The 24,340-nt window shown below is 35.3% G+C and overlaps 1 protein-coding gene across 1 annotated transcript in view; it reads left to right on the top strand.

Moving 5' to 3' along the window:
• Positions 1-24,340, top strand: part of ITFG1 (integrin alpha FG-GAP repeat containing 1) — a 286,036-nt gene that overhangs the window by 76,625 nt on the left and 185,071 nt on the right. The window contains exons 7-8 of the mRNA XM_055332316.1: positions 6,875-6,936; positions 19,702-19,783. Coding sequence (XP_055188291.1) covers positions 6,875-6,936; positions 19,702-19,783 — 144 coding nt within the window. The remainder of the gene's footprint in view (positions 1-6,874; positions 6,937-19,701; positions 19,784-24,340) is intronic.

Here is a 24,340-nt window from a genome sequence, read left to right as displayed (position 1 = left end):
TCATTTTATTTTAGGGTGCTTATTGGGCCCCCTCATCATGTGCTGCCAGCAGCCTATTAGAGTGTCTTGTTTTCACCTGATATTCTCATGTTCCTACACAATCTGAAAGAAATAAATCCAGTCTTTTTATTTTCTTACAACAAAAGAGCTTCTAAAAATGATTTGACTAATGAGGGAAGAAGGAGGGGCTGCTCATCGTTTGCCCAGGGTTGAGGGCTTGTAATGTGTGCCTGTGTTCCGGAGTATGGTGTCTAAGTCTCTCTGCATCTTGTGCACATTTACTTAAGTTGGAGGTAGTTAGAGTTCTCTGCTAAGTATAGTGGTGAATCTTCATTTGGGGCCCAGTACTTCAGGATAGGAAAAAGAAAGGGAAGTGAATTCTAGATAGAAGGTTATGAACTTAAAAAATGAAATTGAGGGGCACCTGGGTGACCCAGTTTTTTGAGCGTCTGATTCTTGATTTCAGCTCACGTCATGATCTCAGAGTCATGGGATCAAGCTCTGTGTTGAGCTCCACACTCAGCATGGAGTCTGCTTATCCTTCTCCCTCTACTCCCCCCCCCCCCGCTTGTGCTCTCTCATGTACACACATGCTCTCTCTCTCTCCCAAATAAATAAAATATTTTTAAAAATGAAATTGAAAAATGATTCCTAGAAACTTATACTTCTTCTTTAAACATTGTTTTGTGAGTGGAGATCCATTTAAACAGGTTCCTCATATCATCTTATTAAATGTAGTGCATCTGTACAGAATATGATTTGGCAGTAATATTTGACATAGGAATATAGGAGGTAGGGCTGCTTCTATGCCCAAAGATATGTAAGCAAAGCAGTAATGTATCAAAGGTTCCAATCAAACCTGGAGCCTGCAGAAATGTTTTTGGTTTCTTGCCCTTACTGCTTAACATATTTTGAATTAGATTTCAATGTTTTTAAAATAAAATTTCTCATATTTAAAAAATCATATTTCCATAACCGTCATTGCCTGGAGCTAATTAGTTGGTGTCACCTTTGGGCATTGATTGATTCTTGTTGCTTCCTCTAAGTCCACTACTTCCCACTGTCGCATCCATCCTGAGATCGTAGTCAGCTCTTTGTGCTCTGTGACTTTTTACTGTCTGATCATCTTGGTTGTACCAGGACCTATTAACTTACTTACGTTGGGGGCTTATGCCTTATAACATGTGAGTTGATGACCTCTGAACCACAGTTCAGTTAAACTGATGCTGGAAGTAAGAAGAGCTCATTTGTCTTTACTATTTCAGCTGTCATGTGGACTTCAGTGTGCTTTTCTATGAACAAGGGAAGCAGGAGAAAGATATTTTTATTCTACACACTTATGCTTATCTTCCCTAATACAACCAGATACTATCAAACAGATGTAAACAGGAACTTGGCATGTCCTCCTGGCTCAAGCATTGAAACAGTGCAAACTGTGATCCTGCTTTGAACCATTCTTTGTGGAAATACCTGAAGCTTCCAGAAAATACTAAAAATGTTTTATTAACTGTTTTTTTTTCCCAAATGAACCATAATATTTACTCCCTTGGAAATATAGTGACTTTCATCATTCAGGGAGAATTTCTTCAGGAACTCTAAATGATATTTTAAAATCTCCATCAAGGGGCAGCTGGGTGGCTTAGGCGATTGTCTGCCTTCTGTTCATCATATGATCCCAGGGTTCTGGGATGAAGCCCTGCACTGGTTCCCTGCTCAGTGGGGAGTCTGCTTTCCCCTCTACCTCCCCCTCTCCCTCTGCCTCTGCCCTTGGCTTGTGCGCTCTCTCACTCTCTCTCTCACTCACTCTGTCTCTCAATATCTTTAAAAAAAAATTACCATCACAACATTTAAAACATGAAGATTTCACACTGAAAGGATACAGTGCTGGAAATTACAATCTTTAACCTCTTCTTTCCTACTATAGTATATCTAAAGGGTGTTAGGTGCCCACTACCATTTAACTTTAAACTTTGATCACAATCATAAAGCTTTGTTTGGATTTTTCCTAACGTGGTTTAGTTTGCATAGTCAAACTTCCAATTTTAGTTTTTAAAACTCCTAAGTGGGCTTCCTTTTGATGCCAACTTTAACAAGGCTTTTCATTTGAAGGGAAGGCTGTGCAGCACTTGGCAGCATTTAAAACTGCAGTAGCTTAATCCTTTCAAGCTATGAATGGAGATAATTGAAGCAATACCATTTAATGTTTAGTATACACTTACTCAACTATGTGTCTGTATTTTCTGGGGAAGAAAGTGCATGTGCGTTGAATAGTTTCACTATTTTACTTGATACAAGATTCTAATGAAAGAGGATTTAACTGAGTTTGGGGTTTATATCCTGAATTTTTCACTAATTCATGATGTGATCTTTTGTTAAGGATTATTTCTTCAAGTGAATGCCCGTGATGTCAGCTATCATCATACTGTTTTTATTAGCACTTTAGAAATTAGTTTCCAAGACAGGAAAAATCATCCAGAATGTGATCTATTCCTGTAAAGTAAGTTGCTGCCTTCTCTAGGATGGAAAGGATCCAGTATAATCATCTTGCGCCAACCCCAAATTTTTATTCTACTGCATCCCACACCTCATCTTCCTTTCCCCACTCCTTACCCCTACCTTGATCAAGCACTCTCAGAATATAGTCTCATGCATACTCTCCTGGCTCCTGCCACTACATGTTAGCTAAGTCATGGACTTAATTCAGGCTATAGTTCCTTTTTCCCTTACGTGTACATCACATTCCTGGTCAGGGTTAATCCCACTTTGTGGCCTAGTGGCCAGGAGAGAGGATGAGACAAACTGTAAGAAATTGGGAGTTTCCCCAGTGGGAGCAGAATCGTCTTCATCATCTTTAAACAAGAAAGAACATTAGCCTTTAGGGAGAACATCATTATTCAAACAGGAGCAATTACCGGCTTTGAACAGTGAAGATTCAATCACTTTATGCAAGCTTTGCAGGCTCAAGTGAATCCGAGGGTTAAAGAATTTCAGGTTCATCACCCAGATGATCCTAATTCATGAGTCTAGTATCATTCTTTCCCAGCTAGGACCCTACCCTTACCATAGCAGACTGGCTTGGGTTAAGAATTTAACCTTCTTGGGAGATCTTCTACTCTTACCATTAAATTCTGGTCTTAGTTTTTGCCCTCCTACTACAGGAAATGAGAACCTTTTTAGATGCTACCTAAGAGGCCCTCTGGCTTTCACGCATAGCTTTTATTTTCTCATCAATCATGCTTAGCCTTTGTGTCTCTCCATTATTTCCTCAAGTAAGCTTGGCAATAGCCATCTAATTTCACTATCCTTATAGTTAGTGTTTCCCCACACTTCCCAAAAAGCCTGAAGTACCACACTCACTAGTGCATTGCCTTCTACCAGAATACCATCCCAGTAAAAGATAGTATGGCTATCTGTGCACTGCTTGACCCCACTGAAAGAATCCTTATTCGCATAGCTTTTTAGGTGATCCAACTCTAAAATCGTACTTAGTATTTGCTTTCTCAGAACACTTTTGGTATCAACGGTTGTAGATGGCATTTCATGGGAAGGAGACTCTGAAATGAAAACTAGTGTGCAAGACGTTTAATTTTAGGGAGTGCTCTTATAGTCAGTACTGCTGGAGGAAATGGGAAGGAAGCAGAGCTGGGCTATGATTTAGTGCCAATAAAAGCCTCATCTGACCTTGGGCTTCTGAATGTGCTGTGGCCCTGCAGAGTTGTCCTGAGTGATGGTGGTGGGATGTAGCCTTTATTTCTCTGGTCTGACCAGTTACTGAATGTAGGCTAGTGCAGAAAGGGATGCAGCTTTTGGCAGGGTAGCAGCTTTTCACCCAAAGCTGTTCCAGAAAGGGCAACTGCATAGGGTTGTCTGCCAGCAGCATTTCCAGAGGCTGAAGGAATAAGTCTTTCATGCAGAGGGGATCTGGGTGGCATGTCACAGCATCTGTTACAGTTTCATTGGTACATTTCCTTTCATGAGATTGTGTGAATTACTTTTACACACATGTAGGAGGGTGAGAACTTGGTTGCTTTATTGACTAATTTTTTTTCTAGCTATCATTTCATTGAAAGTAAGAGGCTTGATTTCATCTTGAATTGTTAATTATTAATTATCTCTATTTCTCCACATAATGAATCATTTATTTTTTTTCTCTAACCTTTTTGTATAATTGAATAGTGAAATAAAATTTTTAATGTTTTACAAGGTACTTCCAATGCCTTTTCTCACTTTACTATATTTCAAAATCTTAATAAACAACTCATGAAGCTATGAAAATAGAATCAACAGTCATTTTAGTTATAGTTAAATTTTCTCATTATGAATGGAAGAGCTGAAAACTCATAATTTATCACCTTTTACACAAATGTATTGAGACTAGAGCAACACCAACAGAAAAAAACATTTTGTGTCATTTTTCCAGGAATGGTGATAGATTGCTGGTAACCAGCCACCCCTCTCTTCTCACTATCCGTGCTTGGTCATTCGTGGTAACAAAATAGCTCTTCCAATCCTACAAAGCTAATTGGCTTATCAGGGCAACAAGCCTGTGATCCCTTGTTGGAAAGATGCCTCCTCATTTCTTCTCAAATACGTCCAGAGTTTCAACAGTGTAATGTTTTCAGTTTGAACAAATTCACCTGTTTTATATAATAATAGTGTAATTGTCTTCTTTCAAATAGCTCAGAACTTGCACTGACATGGCTATAAGTGGTTCTTAGAAATCTCTGTGGCTATTAATCCCTAATCACGTTCTTACACTGATTACCCACATTTTCAGATAAAAACAGCTTTTAAGCATTCCTAAGACAGGAGTCACTGTAGTCAGTCATACTTATTTTTAATGAAATGCTTTAACATAAAACCCTTCTCTTCCCAAGACACTTTTTTTTTAAGATTTTATTTATTTATTCATGAGACACACACAGACAGAGAGAGAGAGAGAGAGAGAGAGGCAGAGACATAGGCAGAGGGAGAAGCAGGCTCTCTCCAGAGAGCCCATGCGGAACTCAATCCCAGGACCCCAGGATCACAACCTGAGCCAAAGGCAGATGCTCAACCACTGAGCCACCCAGGCATTCCTGAATAAAATCTTAAAAATAGAAAAAGAAGCAGCTCAGGCAAGACATGTGAAACTGGAATATAATGGAATTTTGTAATAACCATACCCATTGAGATATAATAGTCAAATAGCAATGGAGGGAAAGCTATGCGTAGGGAGAGGAAGGGCCTCAGGAACAGTGAGGACACCAGATGGCTGTGACATAAAAGGATACTCCAGAGAGTTAGTTTCTTATGAGAAAGTAGCAGGAAATGAGCATGGAAACTTAGGTAAGTATACCTCCTTCACACGGGAAAAAGAGATCCTGGAAGGGAAGGAATGAGATGAAATATGCACTTATGTTTTTTCATCATGCTGCTGGCAATGTTAGAAGGAGAGGATGTTGGCTGTAGATACATCATCTCACAAATCTCAGGTATTGTTAGGGAGTTATCCTAGATGAGTATGGAAGTAAACACTTCATTGGGAGTGCATTTTGACCAAGTAAAGAAATTACCTTCATAAAAGACTACATTTGTATATCCACAGGCAAAGCATCCTTAGTGTGGTAAAAATAAATGCAGAGATATTTGATACATTGACAGAAAGAATAGTTCCACTTGCTTGGAATCAGGAGTCTGAGTATTATTAATTATAACAGTGAAGAAATTGCTTAGCTTTCTGGAGATTCCATGAAAATTATTGTTATTATAATTATTACATAAATCAGCGTCATTAACCTCATATGAAAGCTCTACAGAAAACACATTAAAATGTGAAGGATAGTTTTCCTAAACATATTTCATGGGGCAAAAAAAAAGTCTTTTCTTTAAAATAGAGATGGTCTGCATATCACTCTGAGTAAGTCCCATTTTTAAAGCACAAAAGAATAATGTTATTTTAATATTCTTATGAGTCAACTCATTTTGAAATTTTATATATTCACTAAGTAAAATTGCCATTATGCAAACATAATAAATACTGCTACTAGAATAGATTTGCAGTTCACCTGGCCTTTGCATTAATAGGATGTTAGATTTGACTGTCAACCTATTATTTTTCAACAAATTTTATTAAAAATCTTGTACTTTTCAGTAAAACAGACTTTGTTTAGTTGGGACTATATGAAGACAATTGTTCTATTCAAAATTTGAAATACAGGGCATCCCAGGCGGTTAAGCGGTTTAGCGCCACCCTCGACCCGGGGTGTGATCCTGGAGACCCGAGATCAAGTCCCACGTTGGGCTCCCTGCATGAAGCCTGCTTCTCCGTCTTCCTGTGTCTGTGCCTCTCTCTCTCTCTCTCTCTCTCTCTCTCTGTGTGTGTGTGTGTGTCTCTCATGAATAAATAAATAAAATCTTTAAAAAACAACAACAAATTTTAAAATACAATTTATTCTTCACTTAACATGAGTACTAAAGACTTTGGATGCTATAATTACATGATTTAAAATAATTCTTAAACCCAACTATGATATATAATGAAGCGTAGCTTTTAAGTGAAAAAGCACAATGTGATTCTGATTCAGATATTTTGTGATAGTCTGCCTTAACATAAAAATGTGTAAGATAAAAAGGTTAGTTAGTACACATAACTGTTCTTAAAAATAAAGAATGCTCTTGAAGGACTTATACCAGATGCTCCCTTTAAATACGTTTTTATTAATTGTACTAGTACATGATCTGTTTTCTTTTCTTGGTTGGGATCAAGCTTCTGAAAATATTTAAATTATGTTTAAGTTACAACTCTGTTAATAACTATTCTTACATAATGCATTTCTTGTTTTAAATGTACACATTAGTAACAAAACTTACAATTCTCTTATTTTCCTTCTAGATTTATTCCTCACGACATTGTCTGCCTCTAGTACCTTCCAGTTTGAGATATGGGAAAATGTGGTAAGAAATCTCTTCTTTGAAGCATTTTTAAATGATGGCTTTCAGTAAAAGCACACAATTTTAGAAAATAAAATGAAAGTAATCACTTGGTCGGTTGGTTTCAACAATAAATAGAACAACTTTAAGAGCCTTTGGTTGCATTGCTGCATTCAAACTGCTGAATATTGCTGAAGGAAATGATTCATTCAGCATCAATTCCACTGCAGGTTTTTAGGCATGACTGCCAATTAAACCAATCAGTCTGCCCTAATGCGAATGTTAACAGGGCCCCTGCTAGGCTGTCAGCTGTTGAGAGAGGTTACTGTCATTTAATTTGTCAGCATGATGGTTTACTGAAGAAACCCCTTTTTAAAAAACTAATTTTTTCCTCCTTGCCTTCAGGCTTATATAAAAAAAGTAAGAACAACACACACTAAACTTATTGCCAACTTGACCAAGATTAAGGAGTCTTTCCCAATATATGTATTTTTTATATTTTTTATTTATTTTATTTTTTTTAAGATTTTATTTATTTATTCATGAGAGAGAGAAGAGAGGCAGAGACACAGGCAGAGGGAGAAGCAGGCTCCATGCAGGGAGCCTGATATGGGACTCAATCCCGGGTCTCCAGGATCACACCCCGGTCTGAAGGCAGGCGCCAAACCTGCTGAGCCACCCAGGCATCCCAATATATGTATTTTTTAATTGCAAGTTGAAGATTCCAAAATTGATGTCATGATTTTATTTTACTTTTAGCCTGATACAGATTATATGAAATATTAATTAATGAAGAATTAGACCACTCCAAATCTTAAAGTTGAATTTCAGGCTACATAATAGAGGATAGGATTTGAGGACAGGCCAAATTGGCCAACTGAGTGACATCCATCAAGCAATAGTCAGGTTTTAAATTTTACTTTCCTCATATGCAAAACAGGAATAAGAGTGCTTCATATAATGTTAGTGAAGATTGAATGAAATAATGTGTGTAAAGTGCCAAGCACACAGTAGACACTTAACAAATTTTAATTTTAGATCTCTTGATTTCCTATTTACTAATGATTATATTTTATTGAATCCAAATTAAACCTATAACATTTTTATATTTTTATTAAAATACAGATGAGAAATAAGCAGATCTTAAAAATTGTACCATACAAGTTTGTGGAAGGAAATTCATAATCAGCCATGTCTTAAGGCATAGTCAGTGGTGTTGATCATGACTCAGATTTTTTCATAGAAAGAAACTAGGATAAATGGAGAAGCTATGTGTAGACAAGACCAGAGCTTCTATATGGGACTTCTATAGTAAGCAATTTTATCATTTTTTTTAAAGGAATCCAACTTGGTTTTCCTTTATTTTTATTTATTTATTTATGATAGTCACAGAGAGAGAGAGAGAGAGAGAGAGGCAGAGACACAGGCAGAGGGAGAAGCAGGCTCCACGCACCAGGAGCCCGACGTGGGACTCGATCCCAGGTCTCCAGGATCGCACCCTGGGCAAAAGGCAGGCGCCAGACCATTGCGCCACCCAGGGATCCCTTTTTTTAACATGAGAAAAGGGAGAAAGGCTGTGAAACCAGAAAAAATTTATTTTTGTTTACTTTTTTAAAAATATAATTATATTTGTTTTACTGATGATAGAAATATAATTGTTATATACATAATGATTACTGTAAATTATATCTCCCAATGCTGGGGGGCATTTGTTTTTAGGTGGCCTTGGAAACATACCTAAAGCGAATCTTGAGGTATTAGAAATGAGGAAATCAGTCATTTTGATTAAACTATCCATCTGGAGGATAAAAAGCCTATTGCACATAAATATAAGGTGTATATAAAATTATTAAGTACTTTTTAGTGTATGATGTCTTCTTAGCCTGATTTTCTTTTTCCCTACATTAAATTATTATTCTTTTCATTAAAGTATAACTAGCAAAGTGTTATGTTAAATTCAGGTATATAATATAATGAATCAGCAGCTTTGTGCACTTCTAAGTACTCATCAGGATCCTTGTACTCTTAAGCCCCTTTATTTCGCCCATCCCCTCACCATCTCCCTTCTGGCAAATATTAGTTTCTTCTCTATATTGAAGAGGCTATATCTTATTTGTCTCAATTCTCTTTGTGTATTTGTTCATTTTGTTTCTTAAATTCCACATATGAGTAAAATCATATGACATTTGTCTTTCTCTGGCTTATTTCACTTAGCATTATACCCTCTAGAGTCATCCATGTTATTGCAAATGGTAATATCTCATTCATTTTTATGGCTGAGTACTTCCATTATGTGTATATACACCACACATCTTCTTTATGAGTGGACACTTGGTTTGCTTCCATATCTTGACTGTTTAAATAACGTTGCAATAAACATAGGGTTTCCTATATCTTTTCAAGTTAATAGTTTTGTTTTCTTTGGGTTGATATGGTGATTCTATTTTTAATAATTTGAGCAACTTCCATACTGTTTTCCACAGAGGCTGCACCAGTTGGCATTATAATCAACACAGAGGATTCCTTTTATTCCACATCCTTGCCACTTGTTATTTTTTATGTTTTTGATTTTAGCCATTCTGACAGGTATATAGTGGTATCTAATAGTTTTAATTTCTGTGATGGTTAGTAATGTTGAACATCTCTCCAAGTGTCTGTTGGCCATCTATGTCTTCTTTGGAAAAATGTTCATTCAGTCCCTCCGCCTATTTCTCAGTCAAATTATTTGTTCTTTTGGTGTTGAGTTATATAAATTATTTATATATTTTGGATATTAACCCTTTATTGGATATCATTTGCCAATAACTTCTCCCATTCTGTAGGTTGCATTTTGTTTTGCTGATGGTTTCCTTTACGGTGCAAAACTTTTTACTTTGGAGAGTCTCAACAGTTTAATTTTGCTTTTGTCTCGCTTGTCTTTCTCTTGCTTTTTCTTTGGACATATTTAAAAAATGTTGCTACAGCCAATGTCAAAGCAATTACTGCCTATTTTCTTTTCAGGAGTTTTATGGTTTCTGATCTCACATTTAGGTCTTTAATCTATTTTGAGTTTATTCTTCTGTATAAGAAAGTGGTTCAGTTTCACTCTTTTGCATGTAGCTGTCCAGTTTATACAATACCATTTGTTGAGGAAACTTTATCCCCTTGTATATTCTTGCCTCCTTTTTCAAAGATTAATTGACCATGTAAGTGTGGGTTTATTTCTGGACTGTATTCTGTCCCAATGATCTATATGACTATTTTTGTACGAGTATCTTACTGTTTTGATTGCTATAGCTTTGTACTATATCTTGAAATATGCAGTTATGATACCTCCAGCTTCTTTTTTCTTTCTCAAGATTGCTTTGGCTATTTGGGGTCTTTTGTGGTTCCATATGAATTTTAGGATTGTTCTAGTTCTGTGAAAAATGATGTTTGTATTTTGATAGACATTTCATTACATTGTTAGATTTCTTTGGGTAGAATGGACATTCTGACAATATTGACTCCTCTGGTCCATGAGCACGGAATATCTTTCCATTTGTTTGTGTCACCATCAGATATTTTCATCAGCATTTTATAGTTTTTGGAGTATGAGTCACTTACCTCCTTGGGTAAGTATATTCCTAGGCATTTTATTATTTTTGGTGCAGTTGTAATTGGGATTATTTTCTTAACTTCTCCTGCTGCTACTTCATTTTAGAATATAGAAATGCAACAGATTTCTATATACTTCTTTTGTGTCCTGTGACTTTCATTTATCAGTTCTAGTAGTTTTTTGATATGTTTTTAGTAGTTTTTTTCTTTCTATACATAGTATCATGTCATGTGCAAATTGAAAGTTTTTCTTCTTTCTTAACAGTGGATACCTTTTATTTATTTTTCTTATTTTATTACTATGGCTAAGATTTCCAATACTATGTTAATAAAAGTGGTGAGTGGACACTCTTGCCTTACTCCTGATCTTAGAAAAAAAGCTCAGTGTTTCACCATTGCATATGATATTAGCTGTGGGTTTTTTTATATATGGCCTTTATTATGTTCCCTCTAAAACTACTTTTTTGAGAGTTTTTATCATGAACAGATGATGTGTGTATATTCTTAAATGCTCTTTAGGCATTTGCTGATATGATCACATGGTTTTTATCCTTTCTCTTGTTAATGTCATATTATCATACTGATTGATTTGCAAATATTGAACCACCCTTGTATCCCTGGAATAAATCTCTGCAGTCATGGTGGATGATTTCTTTTTATGTGTTATTGGATTCAGTTTGCTAATATTTTGTGGAGGATTTTCCATCTGTGTTCATCAGAGTTATTGTCCTGTAATTTTCATTTTTTGTAGTGTCTTTGTCTGGTTTTGGTATCAGGATAATGCTGTCTTCATAGAATGAATTGAGTGGCTTTCTTTACTCTTCTATTTTTAGAATAGTTTGAGAAGAATAGATATTATTAACTCTTCTTTTAATGTTTGGTAGAATTCACTTGTAAAGCCATCTGATCCTGGACTTTTATTTGTTGGGAGTTTTTTAAATACTGATTAAATTTTACTACTAGTAACCAATCTAGTCAATTTTTCTATTCCCAATTCAGTTTTGGATGTTACAGGTTTCTAGGAATTTTTCCATTTGTTCTAGGTTGTCCAATTTATTAGCATATAATTTTTCATAATATTCTCTTATAACCCTTTGTATTTTGTGGTATTGGTTGTTATTTCCCCTCTTTCGTTTCTGATTTTGTTTTTGTTTGAGTCTTCTCGCTTTTTTTTCTTTCTGGTTTTGCTTTTTGGATAAGTCTGGATAAGGGTTTATCACTTTTTATTGATCTTTTCAAAGAACCGGCTTTTGAGTCTTTAATCTGTTCTTTTGTTTTTTAATCTCTATTTCTGATATTTCTGTTCTAATCTGTTGGGGGTTTTTTTCTTTCTACTAGTTTTGAGCTCTAGTTGTTCTTTTCTAGTTCCTTGAGGTATAAGGTTAGATTGTTTATTTGAGATTTTTGTCTTGTTCCTTGAGGCTTCTCTTGCAATAAACTGCCCTCTTAAAACTGCTTTTGCAAACATCCCAAAGATTCTGGATAATTTTTTTTCACATTCATTTGTCTACACGTATTTTTTCTTTTCACTTTGTTTTCTCCCTTGAACCATTCATTGTTTAATGACATGTTATTTAGCCTCCATGTATTTGTGTCCTTTCTAGATTCTTTCCTATGATTTATTTCTAGTTTCATACTGTTATGGTCAGAAGAGATACATGATATGACTTCAGTCAATTTGAATTTATTGAGACTTGTTTAATGACCCAATATGTGATCTAATCTATACAGTGTTCCATGTGCTCTTGAAAAGAATGAGTATTCCACTGCTTTTGGGTAAATTGTTCTGAGTATATCTGGTTCAATATGTCATTCAAAGCTGTTATTTCTTTGTTGATTTTCTGTCTGAATGATCTATCCATTGATGGAAGCAGAGTATTAAAGCTTTCTATTATTGTATTCCTATTGATTTTTCCTTTATGTCTGTTAATATTTGCTTTACATATTTAGATGCTACCATATTAGTTGCATAAATATTTACAATTGTTGGATCCTCTTGTTGGATTGTTTCCTTTATAATTATGTAGTATTCTTCTTTGTCTCTTGTTACTGTCTTTGTTTTAATGTCTTTTATTGGATATAAGTATTGATTGCTACCTCAACTTTTCATTTGAATTTGCATGGTAAATGTTTTTCTGTCCCTTCACTTTCCGTCTGCACGTGTTTTTAGGTCTGAAATGAATCCAGTAGGCAACATATAATAGATGCATCTTCCCTTTCTATCCATTCTGTCACCTTTTGTCTTTTAGTTGGAGTATTTAGTTGGTCCATTTACAATTACATTCAGTGTAATTATTGATAGATATGTACTTATTATCATTAAGTTAATTGTTTTATGGTTGTTGTTTTTCTTCTCTGTTTTCTTCTTTTGTTGTCATCCCTTTTGGTTTGATGGGTTTTTTTTTTCTTTTAGTGATACGCTTAGATTAATTCCTCTTTATTTTTTGTGTGTGTTAACAAATTTTTGATGACATGGCTACCATTAAGTTCATATATAACATCCTATGCATGCAGTAATCTGCATTAAGTTGATGGTCTCTTAAGTTTGAACCCATTCTAAAAACATTAAATTTTTACTCTGCCCCCCTGACATGTTTTCTGTATATGATGTCATATTATATCCTTTTATTTTATGAATCCCTTGACTTATTTTTATAGATATAATTGATTTTAGTGGGTTTTTTTCCTTTATCCTTTGAACTGGTGTTATACGTGATTAATCTACTGCTTTTATTATGTTTGCATTTACCTGTGAAATCTTTTACTCTCATAATGTTCTTACTCCTAATTATTGCCTTTTCTCTCCACTCATAGAATTCCCTTTTAACATTTATTGAAAGGCTGGATTAGTGATCATAAACTCCCTTTAACTTGTTTGTGAGAAACTTTTAACCTCCTTGTCTTCTGAATAATAACTTTGTTGAGTAGAATATTCTTGGTTGCAGTTTTTCGTTTCAGTACTTTGAATATATTATTCTGCCCCCTTCTGACCTGCAAACTTTCTGCTGAAAAATCAGCTGATAGCCTTATGTGGTTTTCCTTGAATGTAACTGTTGTTTTTGTCTGTTTTTAGTCTCTCTCGCTGCTTTTAAAATTCTCTCTTTATCATTACTTTTTGCCATTTTAATTATGTGTCTTGGTGTGGACCTCCTTGGGTTGGTTTTGTTTGGGATTCTCTGGGCCTGCTGAATCTGGATGTCTGTTTTCTTCCCTGAATTAAGGATGTTGTCAGCTGTTATTTTTTTCAAATAAATTTTCTGCCCCTTTGTCTCTCCTCCTTCTGGGATCCCTGTAATGCAAATGTTATTATGCTTGATGATGTCACTGACTTCCCTAAGTCTATTCTAATTTTTCTTATTTTTTTCCTCTTTGCTGTACAATTTGGTTGCTTCTATTATCTATCTTCCAGGTTGCTAGTCTGTTCTTCTCCCTCTTCTAATCTACTGATTCTCTTTAGGGCTTTTTAAATTTGTTATTGAGTTCTTCCTTTCTTTTTGGAAGGTGTCTTTCTTTTGGAAGGTGTCTTTTTATATTTTCAATCTCTTATCTCACTGAGATTCTACTCTCTTTTCTCAAGTCCAATAAGTATCTTTGTGGTCATTACTTTGAATTCTTCATACATACTGCTTATCTCTATTTCATTTAATTATTTTGCTGTGGTTTTGTTTTGTTCTTTCATTTGAAAAATATTCCTCTGTTTTCTCAGTTTGTATAACTCTATGTTATATATTAGGAAAGTTGGGTATGTCTTTTGATCTTTCAGGAGTGGCAGCCTGCTGAATTAAACCTAGTAAAGCAATGTAGTAGAAAAATTGTCAAGAAGAGACTAACTTTGATTTTATCATTTTCATTATTGTTGTCTTTAAAGAAAGTTAATAAATTGTTGGACAATGGAGACTAGTGGTTCTTCTTGCTGTAAACACTGAATGAGTAAGGTCCCCATGTTAACAATTAATAAATCACTGGTACAAATTAAGGGAAATGTAGACTCAATATCAATTAGTTTATAAAACATCAAAGTGTAGGTTTTGTAAAATGGATGAGTATTTTCAGTTAGAGATTAGGCAGACAATTTGTAGTATTCACTATTGGCCAAAAAAAAAAAAAAATACCAACCTTGAAATCATATTACATAGAAGAACTAGAACTTCAGCAAATCTTGTTAGAATGTCAGTGTGACAAATTCCCAGATAGGTGCTCTAGGAAGCATGAAATTTAAAGGAGCTTATAAGTCAAAAGGGGTAAGATGTGAGTATGGGCAGCTCTGGCTGGTTTGATGAGATATACAAACCTCATGCTGCAGGTAGCTCAAAGACAGAGTAGTTGCTTCCATTTGATCCACCCAAGATCATCAAGGAAGACTTTAAGAAAAATATGGTATTTAAAACGGCCAGTACAAGTGAGCAGGATGTTCACTTGTACAAGTGGTAGGAGGTTCCTACCTAGTGATAGGAAGTGACAAAAAAGAGAGAGGTGGGCAAGGGAGGGCACAGGAAACCCAGGACATATTCAGTGTGTAAAATGTGGCTGGTTTGGGCCAGAACATGAGAAGATACTGGAAGGTAAGATTATAAGAATTAGTTCAGATAAGATCAGCAGAAGCTTTCACTTCTAAACTAATTTGATCTTTTAAATATTTATTGAGAAGCTTTAAAACAATTTAGGACTGAAGGTGAGATGAACAAGAGCTTTCATTATTGCAGTTATCTTGCTATCAGATAAGTTTGCATGGAAGATCTGGAGATGGGGAGATCACTTAGGTGGAATTTACTATAACCTGGTAAAGAGGTGAATGATTAATTTGGGAAAGGCCTAGAAGGGACAAATGTGATAAGAGAGAAAGACCATTATTGCAAGTTTAACTTGTGTTTTCTACTAATGACCAGTAAGAGAAAAGACAAATGAAATATCTAATTTGAGACAGGAAAAAACTTATTTCAGCTAAGAAACATATCAAGGAAATGGTTAGAAATATAAGACTTAGGGGCACCTGGGTGGCTCAGTTGGTTAAGCAGCTGCCTTTGGCTTAGGTCATGATTCCAGAGTCCTGGGATGAAGCTCCACATCAGGCTCCCTGCACAGCAGGGAGTCCGCGTCTCCCTCTGCCCCTTCTCTCTGCTCATATGCGTTCTCTGTCTCTGTCTCTCTCTCTCTCTCTCAAATAAATAAAATCTTTAAAAATGGAACGCCTGGGTGGCTTAGCGGTTGGGCATCTGCCTTTAGCTCGGGGTGTGGTCCTGGGGTCCCGAGATCAAGTCCCACATCGGGTTCCCTGCATGGAGCCTGCTTCTCTCTCTGCCTGTGTCTCTGCCTCTCTTTCTTTCTGTGTCTCTCATGAATGAATGAATGAATGAATGAATGAATGAATAAATAAATAAATAAATAAATAAATAAATAAATAAAATCTTTTAAAAAAAACTTTGAAAAAGAATAAAAAGGAAAAAAAAGAATAAAAAAGGAAGAAATGTAATGCTAGAACTCAGAGAAGAGACTAGGTAGTGTCACAAAGGGGAACAATAGGACAAGAATGGCAAAGTCATTGGACTTTACCTACCACCCTTTATGTCAGAAATTTTTCATCTTGGCACTGTTACCATTTGGGTCCAGATAATTCTTTATTGTAGAGTTCTGTCCTGTGTCCTATAGGTTGTTGATCAGTATCTCTGACTTTTACTCACTTAGATGCTAGTATCTGACTGAATTGTGACAATCATATAGGTCTCCAGTCATTGTCCCATATCCCCTGGAGAACAAAATCACCCCTGTTGAGAATCACTGCTTTATATGAATAAAGATGTAGACACAAAACAGCTATCAGCTATTGCTTCTTTATCATTTTTTTCAAACATTGTAAATATGACAGTTTTAACATTAAATATTAAAACATGCAGACTGGGGACACCTGGCTCAGTCGGTTAAGCATCCAACTCTTGATTTCAGCTCAGGTCACAGTCTCAGGATTGTGAGATTGAGCCCCACATTAGGCTCCACACTGGGCATGGAGCCTTCTTAAGATTTTCTCTCCCTCTACCCTCCCCTTTGGTTCACTCACGCTCTCTCTCGCTCTCTCTCTCTCTCTTTCTCTAAAAAAAATAACAGCCAAAAAAAATGTGCAGGCCAAAGTATAGGTAGTCATCTACAGAGAGGTACTTGTTAAAACATTGCATTTGTGGTTGAAATTAAAGCAGAAAATGGCAGGTTTTTTTCCTCTGTCAATGTCAGTGGGTTAGCTATTTCAGTGGTAGGTGGTAGTTTTGGTAACAGAAATACTGATATTACTATTAGTGTTCCTACTAGCAATAATAGTTAATGTTAACTAAGTGATACTATGTACATATATTCTACTAAGCACTTTATATGGATTATTTCACTAATCCTCACAGAAATTTTGTAAAAATACATTTTCAAGATAAGTAAACAGATGCTTAGATAAGAACTAACATATTCAGGGGATCCCTGGGTGGCTCAGCGGTTTAGTGCCTGCCTTTGGCCCAGGGTGTGATCCTGGAGTCCCAGCATCAAGTCACACGTCAGGATCCTTGCATGGAGCCTGCTTCTCCCTCTGCCTGTGTCTCTGCCTCTGTGTGTGTGTGTGTGTCTCTTGTGAGTAAATAAATAAAATCTTTAAAAATAATAAAAAATAAAGATGGGAAAGAACTAACATACAGATCTGAACACCAGTAAACAGTGGAGCTAAAAGTTGAACTAGGAAATCTGTCTCTAAAATTTCTACCTTTAAGTCATTCATTGTACAATCATTTCAGAAACCAGATAGGCAAAAGGAAAGACAAAAGACATAACTGCAGCAGAACCACTAGTAACTTAGCCCAGCTTTGGTTTGCAGGGATACAGTGAAAGCCAGTAAGAACAGCATGGTAAAGAATGGGACAGAATGCCTTGTATTAGTGTCAAATAGCCCATGAAGAAAGTACTTGCAGCTCATAAGCGCAGGACTGCCATTATAAATACACCATGTAAGTACCTGATAACTTCACATTTTGAAGAATACTTTCTAATCTATCATTGCATCGATCCTTTCTAGAACCCTCAAGTAGGCAGTACATTTATCCCTTACTAACAGTTAAGAACTAGGACTCAGAACAGTAAGTCGATGTTCCAAAGCAGTACAACTTGCCAATGAAAGCAAGACTAGAATCCCTGTCATCTAATTCTATGTCTAGTGCTTTCTACCAGACTATTCTACTCTCTCAATATTAAAAGTCTTGATGCTGTACTTGTATTTTCTACATTAAACAAGTACATAGAAGTTTCATGTTTGAAAATAAGTGTACTTATATATCATGTTAAAATGTGTTACCTCATAAACATATTGATGAAGTTTGTTAAATCATTTTTATTACATATGTAAATGACACTAATTTGAATGGAGATTGAATTATATATAGTGTTTTCTACCAAATGGGAGTAGAGAACAAATAATAATAAAGGGAAGTTAAATTTGATAATGTATTGTCTTTCCCCCATTATGTTGTTTGTAGAATGTATTCTGCATATTCTCACCATAGCAAAAATATATTCTCTTTCTCCAGTGGTTGGAAGGAAGTATAGCTTTCCTTCTATTGGGGTTCAGAATTTATATGACATCTTAGACATGGGAGGCCATCACCTGGAAAGTACTCAGTGTTTCTTGATGGAGATACATCATGAGGTTATATCCAGAAATATTTCTAGATATATTTATTAAATTTAACAGAACTTCATTCGGGTAATTTGTTCACATGAATAAGTATAATGGGTGGATACTCCACTTTAGTACATAAAGCTGATGTATTTTAGAAGAGATTTTTTTTTCCATTCATTCTAGAACCATTATGTCCACTGTACACCCAATGCTATGATCTTTCTAAAATGCAAAAACACTTGACACTTTAGTCAGAAATTTGGCACCTTTGATATATCTGTAATATAATTTCAGGTACTCACACTGGAGGGGATTCATAAGGTTTAAGATACTATGTAAATAAGATTTCTATAGAAAGATCATTCAAAAAGCATATCAGATACTTTAATAATTGTAGGGGAAACATGTTTCTGAATGTAGAAAATGGAGTGTTAAAATGTTTGGAAAATTGCCCTCACAAAACAAATCTTACCCACTTACTCATTTTCCAAGCATTTGGTCTTCATGTTTTCAAGGCAGCAGTGCCTTTCTATGTAAATATCAGAAGGGATTTGTTCACATGAAATTAAGAAATTAACATGCAAATCTGAATATCCTTAGGGGAAAAAATTAATTTTAAAAATATTTTTCAACATATAGATAGATATCTGTATAAAGTATGTCATAATCAGGGCCAGTATGTCAAATAGTGAATAGAGATGTCAGTGATAAGAAGAGAGCTCTGTATAGAACTAAGTGCTCCAAATCCCAAATTCAGTGTGTTGGTTGATTTTTCTGGTGTCATAGTCTAAAATTATAGAAAGGAAATAGTAAATTTAAAGAAATGTATATTTTTATAAGTAAGATGTGTACCTCTCCATTTTGGAAAGAGTAATTGAAATAAAGGATCTCTAATGGATTTTTGTTCTTATTTAGCTTAGCCACCTCTCATTAATACCTGCCAGTTGTCTTCTTTGCTCCCTTTTCTCAATGATACTTCAACTTGAGTTGCTAAGAAATTGGCTTTTTAAGAAAGAGTGGAATTCTTATCTCATTTGAATCTTAATTTTTTTCTTAATTATGCCCAACAGAGGTCTTCTTTCTTTGAAATCTGTAAGATATAGTATCTTTGCCACTTACTTGTACCATTTATATATATTACATTTAGAAATTCTATTTTCCTGACATATCTTATGTCCCAACTGGACTATAAGCTCCCTCAGGGTAGGAATGATCTTTTTATACTTATTTATATTTCCAAATATAAAGAATATACCAAATATACTACCATTTTTATGGTACTTGAAAGTAGAAGACACTCATTATGCCTGAAATTGTAATGAAGATTTAGTAAATGATATAAAACTAGAAGGGACACCAAGGAAAGCACTCCAGGCAATCTTTATCAACTTAGAGCTTAGAGCTTCTTTTTTTTCGTGATAAAGGTATTATAAGAAAGTGGAATAATTTTTGTGCAGTAAAACAAAAGCCTTAAATTATTTATTTCCCTGCTTCAGTTTAAATGCTTTCTTGCACACTTGACAAATGAATGGTTTATGATAGTCTAACCCAAAATTTTCTGCCATTAACAGGATGGAAATTTCTCTGTCAGTACTATATTTGAAAAACCTCAAAATATGATGGTGGTTGGACAGTCAGCATTTGCAGATTTTGGTAAGATTCTTTTCATCTTTCAAATTCTACCCCTGTCTCTAACCTAGTCATCTTAATTTCCTCTACTTGAATATAATTTTATTATCTTCAGAACTATTAAAGATTTAAAAGATGCCTTTCCTAATATTATATGTGGTAGGTGGTCAGTTCCTTAATACCAGAAGCAATTTATGACATTTATGTTTAAAGTATAATTAGAACTTAAAAGATTCCTGTTTGCAGGAGTAACATGCAAAACAAGGAAGTCTATTGAGGCTTTTCTAGAGAATACCAAGTAGTTGTGAAGTCTTCATATACATCTAGATTATGGAACCAAAAAGAAAAATTGGAGTTAACCTGACCTCTTGAAACTTCAATACTAAGAACATTTTTTTATTTACCTCTTAATCCCAAAGAGCAGTAAAGTAACATCAAGGAATTTGCCACATGAGGACACATGAATCTGTTTGCCATAAAATTCCATACTATAAGTCAAGTTCACATTGGTTAGGAACTTCCAAAACATGTATGGCTCTTTCACCATTTGTCAATTATTATTAAAAAGGATTTTGGTATTAGATGGGAAGGTAGTCTAGATGACCAACACTGAAGAGTTTAAAGTTCACTCCCCTCCTACTTTTCCTTCATTCTGCCAATAAACACCTCAGCCTGTTCCTCAGAATTCAGATGACATGTCACCATGTCCAGAGGCCTGTTTCCTCATCCATAAAATGACAGTGATGATCAGATGCACCTCACAAGACTACAGTGAATGACAGAATGTGAGTAAAGCACATTGTTGGGCACAGAGTAAGATCACAAGAAATATGAATCTTTTCATCAGACTTAACTGGCTTTATTGTTGTTACTGCTCTTTGCTCAGTTGACTAAATCAAAATCAACCCATCATTCAGTGTCATAGAGATAAAATAAATCCTAAGGCATCTAAAGCAGGTTTAATAGTGTTATTTGATGGAAACATCCACATACATCTCTGTGTTGTACTGTATTTTAGTTTCATTATGTTGAATGTTACTTTGATTCTGAGCAGATTTCTGGTGTCTTTAATAAATAAATAAGTATAGAATATATGAAAATATTTCTTTTAATTTGCTGACTGACATAATTAGCTGGATTAATGACAAATCCTTTTATAAGTCTCTCTCTAGAAAAAAAAGTATATATGCATTATGTAATTCTCAGAAGGCACATATACCTCCCCTAACCTTTGGTTAAGAACCTCGAAATTGAAGTTACTTGTCTTATAATTGTGGTTTTGTATGATAAAGTGCCTTGTTTTTAACAAAATTGTTAAAGTCCATGTATTTTTAGTTGGGTATTATCAAAAAACAAGACTGCTAATGAGTCCAAAAAAGCAGATGACATTTAATAAGGTTATGAATATTAATATATACAAAATGCACATTTTCTATACATTTGTTTTTTTGTTTGATTTTTTTTTGTAAATTTATTTTTTATTGGTGTTCAATTTGCCAACATATAGAATAACACCCAGTGCTCATCCCATCAAGTGCCCCCCTCAGTGCCCGTCACCCAGTCACCCCCCCGCCCACCCCTCCCCCCACCCCAGTTCGTTTCCCAGAGTTAGGAGTCTCTCATATTCTATCTCCCTTTCTGATATTTCCCACTCATTTTTTCTCCTTTCCCCTTTATTCCCTGACACTATTTTTTATATTCCCCAAATGAATGAGACCATATGTTTGTCCTCCAATTGACTTATTTCACTCAGCATAATACCCTCCAGTTCCATCCACGTTGAAGCAAATGGTGGGTATTTGTCGTTTCTAATGGCTGAGTAATATTCCATTGTATACATAAACCACATCTTCTTTATCCATTCATCTTTTGATGGACACCGAGGCCCCTTCCACAGTTTAGCTATTGTGGACATTGCTGCTATAAACATTGGGGTACAGGTGTCCCGGCGTTTCATTGCATCTGTATCTTTGGGGTAAATCCCCAACAGTGCAATTGCTGGGTCGTAGGGCAGATCTATTTTTAAGTCTTTGAGGAACCTCCACACAGTTTTCCAGAGTGGCTGCACCAGTTCACATTCCGACCAACAGTGCAGGAGGGTTCCCCTTTCTCCACATCCTCTCCAACATTTGTGGTTTCCTGCCTTGTTAATTTTCCCCATTCTCACTGGTGTGAGGTGGTAACTCATTGTGTTTCTATACATTTGAATACATCTGTGAATTGCATCCTATCCTTTACCCTCAACTCCCCTTCCCTACACACATGCACACACACACACTGTTAGAACCAAGTCAGGAGAAGGGACTGACAGCCAGGAAGTCAGTATGATTTCAGAAATTCGCTATTTACCAAATGGGTAAAATGGGGTTTAAAAAAAAAAAAAAAAAGCACATGCTTGAATAAATAATAGAACTTACGGGAAGAATCTTGTACCAGAAAGGAGGGTTTAAATGGCCCCCAGCTCACTTAAATTGCCTAGGAACAGAAGTTGCTTTACAGCTATGATGAAATACTTAGCTACTAACATAAAATATTTTATTAAAGATTTTTAAAAATCTACTTCAAATTTAGGCTATTCTAGTTATAGCCAAAGGGAGGTAGGTAGGATGGTTGAAAATCTCACATATCAGGAGCCTTTACCAAAAAAGCAGCAGAATAATTATCCAAGCTAAATATAATTATGTTAATTATTTCTTTAATAAGACAAAGAAATGCTCTTTGAGAAATCAGCTAAATAAAACTCCATGGAATATTATACAGCCAATGAAAATTATAGTTATAAAGATTCTGTTAGAAGAAAAGAGCAGAACAATATGTTACACAATGTAACATCTAAAAAACAGTATGTTACACAATGTAATCATCTAAAAAAACAGATTAGAAAAAAATAGATGAAACTGATAATGATGGTTATGTGAAAGCAGGTTATCATATTATTCCATGTTCTTCAGATTTTCTGTTATGTGGTTAGATTAATATATTGATTTAATAATGAAAGAGTAAATTATGGAAGCGTAATAGTGAGCAAGAAAGAAACAAAAGTATGTACCTAAAGTGTCATTAGATTTTTTTGGCATAGTACTTCTAACTTCATATATAATTGAACCTATCCTCTGAGTTGGGTGAACAACTTCTTTAGAGAACATAATGTACTTTGAGAAGATCTTTAACTCCTACAGATAAAATGCAAAAGTTAGACCTGTCATGTTTTAAGTATTGTACTGAATGCCATGTAAGAAAGCACAGATTTTTAAGGTAAGATCCTTCCCTTTAAGAATTGTATAGTCTAATGGGGAAAACAAAAGCGCAAAATTTGTAAAAAGCACAAGAATAAAGAAACAACTGCCACAATATAAGAGAAACTAGGCTGTATTTCACTATTAATTATGGAACTAATGCCATAGACATGATGCAAAGTATTGTGCCAAGTTGAATCACTTTAGGCCATGAAAGGATAGGAAGGCTCACAGAAGAGGTGAGTATTGGACTAGACTTTGAAACAACTCTGAGGTTTGGTTAAAAATATGTAGAGGGGATCCCTGGGTGGCGCAGCGGTTTGGCGCCTGCCTTTGGCCCAGGGCGCGATCCTGGAGACCCGGGATCGAATCCCACGTCGGGCTCCCGGTGCATGGAGCCTGCTTCTCCCTCTGCCTGTCTCTCTCTCTCTGTATGTCTATCATAAATAAAAATTTAAAAAAAAAAAAAAAAAAAATATGTAGAGGTGGGCAGCCCCGGTGGCTCAGCGGTTTAGCGCTGCTTTTAGCCCAGGGTGTGATCCTGGAGACCTGGGATCGAGTCCCACGTTATGCTCCCTGCATGGAGCCTGTGCCTGTGTCTCTGCCTCTCTCTCTCTCTATGTCTCTCATGAATAAATAAATAAAATCTTTTTTAAAAAATATGTAGAGGTATGAAAACAGGATGTAATTAGTGACTAGTGAATAAACCACTTAAGGCTTGAATAGAGTTTCTGTAAAAATATAAAAACATACAAAAATCGGCTGGAACACACTGGATTACCAAATGATAGCAGATGAGCAAATGTTAATTTTATTCTCTGAAAGCAATGGGAAGACATAGAACAATTTTGAACATCTTTTTGTTAATACCTTCTTAAATTAACTTCAGAAAGTAAAAATCTTCTGGTCTGGTAGGATATGCAGAAGATATTGCTTCTTGGACATGGAATAGGAATTCAGAGGAAAATTATTAGAATCTCTGATATGCCTGAGATTTTTATATCAAAAGAGAAGCAGATTTAAAGTTTTAAAAAGTACTGGATTTTCTAGAGATAGAAACTAGTCAGGAGATAGGGCAAGTCATGAAGAGGTAAAAGCATGTGCTAACTACATCAATAAATGGGAGGGACAAGTGTGAGAAACATTGCAAAGAAAGAATCAGTAAATTTAGTCATTGATTTGACATTAGAGAAGTTAAAAAAAAAAGCCTCTGAGTGACTAAAAGAATTATTTTCTCTACCATGCTTCATAGAGATAGGTAATTAGAAGAGAAAGCTTGTTTGAATACTTTAGAGATACTTTAGAGTCATCACATTAATTATACTAGTAAGACAACAAAGCTGGA

The sequence above is a fragment of the Nyctereutes procyonoides genome, unplaced genomic scaffold (genome assembly GCF_905146905.1).
Source record: "Nyctereutes procyonoides isolate TBG_1078 unplaced genomic scaffold, NYPRO_anot_genome, whole genome shotgun sequence".
Classification (NCBI taxonomy): Eukaryota; Metazoa; Chordata; class Mammalia; order Carnivora; family Canidae; genus Nyctereutes; species Nyctereutes procyonoides.
Note: the sequence above shows the minus strand (reverse complement) of the source record. Positions and strands in the feature narration are given on the sequence as shown.